This window comes from Lissotriton helveticus, chromosome 10 (assembly GCF_964261635.1).
Source record: "Lissotriton helveticus chromosome 10, aLisHel1.1, whole genome shotgun sequence".
NCBI classification, from domain to species: Eukaryota; Metazoa; Chordata; class Amphibia; order Caudata; family Salamandridae; genus Lissotriton; species Lissotriton helveticus.
In genome coordinates, this window is record NC_136071.1 from 808150464 (window position 1) to 808156463 (window position 6000).

Below are 6000 nucleotides of genomic sequence, written 5' to 3' on the forward strand. Positions count from 1 at the left end.
AGATGGACAAATAATGTAAATCGATGAAAAGGAAGCATAAAACGAACGCGCATTAGCAAAGCCAATAGGTTTGATGTTGCCCTTTGGCAAGTCTCTATTTGTCATGTTTTTTTTGCAATACTTTACTGTTTGGGAAGCTGCTGGGTCTTGATTAAGCTAAACAAAAACATTGGCTAAAGGCAAAAATGTTGTTTTGGTCTCCAAAAATAACTCATTGCCACAGTACTCCCTGACACTGACGGTAACTACTTTGTGTGTTGATTTGCTCCTTGTGAAAGGACAGCAAGCCATGACTCATAGTGAAGTCAGGCAATGGCTGAAGTAGGCTGATGCTTTTCCCCTTGATGCATGCTGGAGTGAGAGGAAGTAAAATGTAAATGAAAAATCACGGACTAATGGATGGTTTGCCTTTGGCAGGCAGCCTTTTGACTTTGGGAAAGAAAGAAAGAAAGAAAGAAAGAAAGAAAGAAAGAAAGAAAGAAAGAAAGAAAGAAAGAAAGAAAGAAAGAAAGAAAGAAAGAAAGAAAGAAATGAAATAAATAAATAAAGAGGACAGCAAGCAAGTATTAAAATGTAAAGTAAGAAAGATAGAATGAATGACAGAAAGAAAGAAAGAGGAAGGAAGGAAGGAAGTTAAAGAAAGAAAGAAAAAGGAGTCAAGGAAAGATGGAAAGAAAGAGAAAGAAATAAAGAGAAACGAAAGAGTGGAATAGGAAAGAAAGAAGGAATAGCAGACAGATAGGGATGCAAATATAGAGCACTCTCGTGAGCTTATATTCAGAGTTCATGTGATCTGCTAGTATGGTGTGAAAAAGAAGCAGTTAAATAAACAAATGAATTTACCCCAGCATTGGCAGGAGATATGAACTGAGTAAGCTAGATTGTGCCCTGTGCTCTTATCTGGTAGAATGTGACCCGCTATTACATCAGGCTCTACAAACAAAGGCAACACTAAGTAGAAATAAAGTAAAAACAAAAACACTGGCACTGAAAGGAGCTACCTTGTGTGTTAATGTGCTCCTTGTGAAAGGGATACATGCAGTCACTTAAAGAGAAGCCAGCCAGTGACTGAAGTAGGCAGACCTATTGCCCCCCGTTGCTGTATTCTGTAGTAAATGGAAGCAATATATCAATGAAACAAAGAACAGACCAATGGATGATGAGAGGTGGCTTCTAGCCTCTTTATGTAAGTATATCATACACATACATTTAGTAAAATCAAAAGACTTGGCTAATGCAGAACCTAACATGAGAGGCTTGAATGTCTAAAGAGCCTTGTCCTTTGAAAAAGTGGGAGTAATTTTGACGGATTCTTGTGGATTAAATTTGTCTTTGAAGATGTTATTTTCAGACCCTCTCAGATGATAGCTCAGTGGGGTGCATAGGCAGACTATGTGGGCTTTGATGGCTTTGTATTTTGGTGAGGTGGGACAGATCAAACTTTCATGGCTGGATCTGAGATGTCAGACCAGGGTTGTAGTGAGGACAAATGGGCTGCATGCGCTTTGAATTTTGTACTCTATCCCACCGGGAGTCAGTGAAGATTTTATAGGGTTGGAGCAAAGAGGCCATGTTTCCTCAAACTAAGACAGAACAAGTGCATCAATGCCTAAAATGTAGACAACATATCAAGGAAGTCCCATTGTGCATGGGCAAAATTAATGCTACAATGCCCCCACCAATCTTCATCAGTGTCACTGTCACCTTAATCTCCAAGTATCCCTTCATTATAGATTGAATATGGTGGTTGGCCGTGGCTTTATGGTGGTTTCCCGTGGCTTTATGGTGGTTGGCCGTGGCTTTATGGTGGTTGCCCGTGGCTTTGATTGTTCCTTATAGCCTTTAATTAACATTTTTGAGATTTGGTGACTACAACTAGGCAACCAACCAATCAACACAAGTGACACACATTCCACAAAGTTCAAAAGCTAAAACTCACCATATAGGTTACAGAAAAGAGAAGACATGTGAAACAGAAAATAAAATACCACTTCCTTCTTTGCGACCAAGAAACCAATATGTACTGTCCAAGAGTGCAAAAATGGAAATTACGCTTGTTTTATTGCATAATGCCATATTACCTGAACTAAGAATCCCCAGTACATTTGTATGGATCAGACATCTTAGGCACAACACAGACGTACTGGAACATTTCAGGAATATATTTTCGAGGCTGTCTGAAAAACCTGTGTTTTGGAGTCAATTTATCTCAAAATTGTTATGTAAAATCCACAGCTTGTGCTCATTTTATCAGACGTTTCTCGGGGGGTGAGCTTTCAATATCTTTCATGGTGTATAGTTTCGGTAGGCTGCCCTTGACTCTTATTTTATTATTTCATCGGTGTCCTTAAGAACTGGTTGAAAAACAGGTAGCTCACTGGCCAATTTTGTTTTAAAATTGTGTTGGGAAATGCGTCATTGCAACCTTTTCTTGAGGGAATAATTTCTGCTGTCCTTACTAAAAAGGACTGCACACTTTGGTCACACACTGGGCGTAATATAGTTCAAAGTGTTTTTTTTTCTTTTCTTGCCTATTTCCGTGGTGAAAGCCATAATAGTTATTTTCTTTGATACTTTGCTTAAAGGTGCAAGTTCTTATCCCAGAAAGTGTCAACCTCTGCCCAGGCTTGGACCCCATACTTAATTGAAGGCCTGTGGCCAACAAAACCCACAGCGAATGTAACTAATATTAATAATTTGAGCTGTCTAGAATTTACTTTTATCTAGTCAATGTTTATCCTGAATGTTCCTGTGAAGCGCGTCATTGCAATCTGGCAATAAAAAAATATCTTTCTGAATTTCGGTTGTTTTCTCTCTACAGCATGGCTCTAATTATGAACTAGTCACTCAGGATTGCATTCCAAATGTGTTAAGCCATTTGCCTCATTTCACTGGCCACATCTCTAACATAGGTTCCTCATCTACTCTTCTTTGGAAACACCCCCTTTAGGGACTAGTCATGTTTTCATTCCACTGACGTGAACCAGCAATCACTTTAACCAATTCAGGTTTCTCAAGGAAGACTTGCGATCTGTGAAGTGAACACATATAGCACTTACACATGTTTGCCCCACTGTTCCCTTACTGTTCTAGTCTGATTATAATATAGAGTATCTCCCAGCCTGTTACCCTTCTGTGATATGGCAGCAGTGGCTGCCTCTACACTAGTGAACGCTTGGTGCCTGGTGGGAGCCGCACAATTCTATCTGTACGTCATCCCGTCGCGAGCTCAGGTGTGACGTCATTCACTGCTGTCAGTTTCTGTCTCTCCATGAATGTATGGCTGTAGTACTTTGCCCAGCTAGCATGGCACAACCTCCCGATCTGCGGAACGACGGCTGTGTGTTATCCGCATCATTACCAAAGCCCTCACCTCTGGTAACAAACAGATAGATCATGTCAGACGATGCACTTTACGTTAAACAGATGTTGAACACAGCACAGCCCTGCGGATCGCCACAAGTGTTTGTTACTGCCGCAGGGTTGCTCTAGGTTTGAGACTTACTGTGTGCCAGAAGCAGGGAACGTGCTTATCTGCTCAGAGGAACCCAACACATGCTTGAATCCTTCAATGGGCGTCGCATCAATGTCTTCAAATGTAGTAGCCGTGTCTAACATGGTATCAGCAAAGACTCGGCACAGCTTCTGCCAGGACGAGCAATGTGATTGGCAACTTTTTTTATGACAATGGACCTACTTGATTCTCGCAGCGTATCCAGCATCACTGAGAGATTCTTTTTGCTGTAGATCTGAACCTTTCCAGGTCGGATAGGACTGTTTTATTTCTGCTTTTAAAATATTCTATTAGGTGATTTGGGATTTCGGGATTAGATGCTGTGTAAAAGAATAATGTGGAATTATTGGGTTAGGAGGGGAAAATGGTTCCTTATTTTAATAATCATTTATCATGTATGTATTAGGTTCCTATTCATTCAGTAGATTTGCCATGTTATGTGATCGGTTTCATTTACACAACATTGTTTTAAAACATCCAACTGTTAAAGGTAATTTTTTCAGCCATGGATAAAATGGGGAGTAGTCTGATATCTAGAGCACCAACCATGCATGATATCACAGCTCAGCTACTGAATCAATGAAAAGTGGTTTGGTTCCCGGTCATCTACTGCGCTTCAACATTAAACTGAATTTAGCCCAAATATTACAATGAATCAAAGTAAGATCGTTGGAAAAAAAATAATAAATTGACAAGCATCTTTCTTTTAAAACACGAGTCATCCAGAAATCTATGTGCAAACACTTACATGCCTGAGCTAAGTCGTTGAAAAATAAGTATTGTATCTTTTACCTGAATGGACTTCAGATGTAGCCTATTCATTGCTGCGGTGACGGCACTGAGGTATTTTTCCAACCACTTGACCCTGATTTCCATGTCCCTTTCAGCATCCTCCCGCAGGTAGTACACTAACCTCATGGCTTTGGCTTGCTGCACTCTGTAAGGGGGTGTTGAGTTGACCTCAACACCCCCCAGCTGTGCCCCTAGGAAGCCTTCTCCTTGGAAGAGGGGATACGTGAGATTCAGGTTCAGAATGGCTGAGGCGCTGCCATTCACTGCATGGAGGAGGTAGTTTACCGGAGAGCACGCTGTCCCAATGCGGGTACACAGTTGTGCAAATGTAAAGTTCTTCATAACCCCCCTATGGGTCCAGGGCACACTCAGGCTCTGCACCATCTCATCCAGATAAAGAAGTTCCTGGAAGGCGCTGGCGGTGAGGATGTTTCCAGAGGTAGAAACTGCAATGAGAGAGGCGAAGGTGCCCTCCGCATACAGCCTCTCCACTGAGAAGTCCCACGACTCGTTGATTGGAAAGTGCTGCTTTATGAAGTCCCTCTCTCGCGTGGCGCGCCCCCCAACAGGTGTGAACTCGTCATGTATGCGCACTGAAATCCTCTGAGGGTAAAAATAGAAGCCTGCTCCCAGACCAGCAGAGATCACAATGGAGCCCAACAGGAACCACCAGGGGTATCTGGCAACCATAATTCCAAGATGGCGGAATCCATTGGAAAGTGGCCGCTCCAGGCAGTCGGTGTGGCAAGCGTGCATGTTGGGGCAAAGGCTTCTGACGTAACACTGTGCGAACAAAGGTGTGACGTAACAGGAACCTCCAGACTCTCCTTGTTTTCACCTATTCTCTGCTCCAGGATGCCCAGCAAGTGAAATGAAAATGCTGCCCGACAATTAAAAAGCCCTAAATGATTGTGAAAGTCAGATCATCATCCCTCAGTTGTGTTCAGTGACGACCTCTAGCGCAGGCTGCAGATGGGCAGTGAGGGTGGAAGTGGTCATGTGCTGAGCAGCTACTGTGCATGAATGGAAGGTCAACAGAAGCAACCGGCTAATCATTTACTGACAAAGCTTCGCAGGTGATGCACATTATGTCTGTTTGATTTTATGCTTCATTAGTTCCAAGTTACAGGGCGTTACCAAATCCATCACTATTTTATGTAACATGAAGGGACAACACGGCGGCTGGATTAACCTCTCCATCGCAGGAGCTACCCCAGACAGAATCAATGGACAACATTTACGACCCTAGAAGCTACATGCCCCATTCAGAAGATGGTGGAGCAGGAGCACTGGCCTAAATCAGTGGTACCAGTGCTCCCACCAAACTCAAAGATCCGCGGCTCTATTTAGAGTCCGGGTAAGCACCAGGTTTCTGGAGACTGCTAGGTCTTTAAAGGCCATTGCTTCTGTTGACTGTGCAATCTGGTGGACCATCAGCCAACATCTAAATGAAGTCATATGTTTTCAAGCAAAGCTTGACCTTGGTTCACCAGCTGTTTTCTTTGACAACTGGAGCCATTCTTTACTTGTCTGATCTCTCTCTGTTAACCTGAGACATATTCCACTTGGATGGTGGCGCGCTGCTTCTTTTACTCAAGAAATATCATGATATCTAGTGTAGGGAGAAACGACAAATCCTACACTTGCGTTTTCCGAGTTACTTACTGCCCCATGTGTAAGAGCTCCCTAAGGTA

General features: G+C 42.6%; 1 protein-coding gene across 1 annotated transcript in view; it reads right to left on the reverse strand.

Annotated features, from left to right (window-relative positions):
• The window catches only part of LOC144784113 (patched domain-containing protein 3-like), a 160679-nt gene extending 155541 nt beyond the window's left edge, over nt 1–5138 (reverse strand). Inside the window, exon 1 of the mRNA XM_078662794.1 lies at nt 4307–5138. Coding sequence (XP_078518920.1) covers nt 4307–5062 — 756 coding nt within the window. The 5' untranslated portion in view covers nt 5063–5138. The remainder of the gene's footprint in view (nt 1–4306) is intronic.
• Nucleotides 5139–6000: the final 862 nt, after the last annotated feature.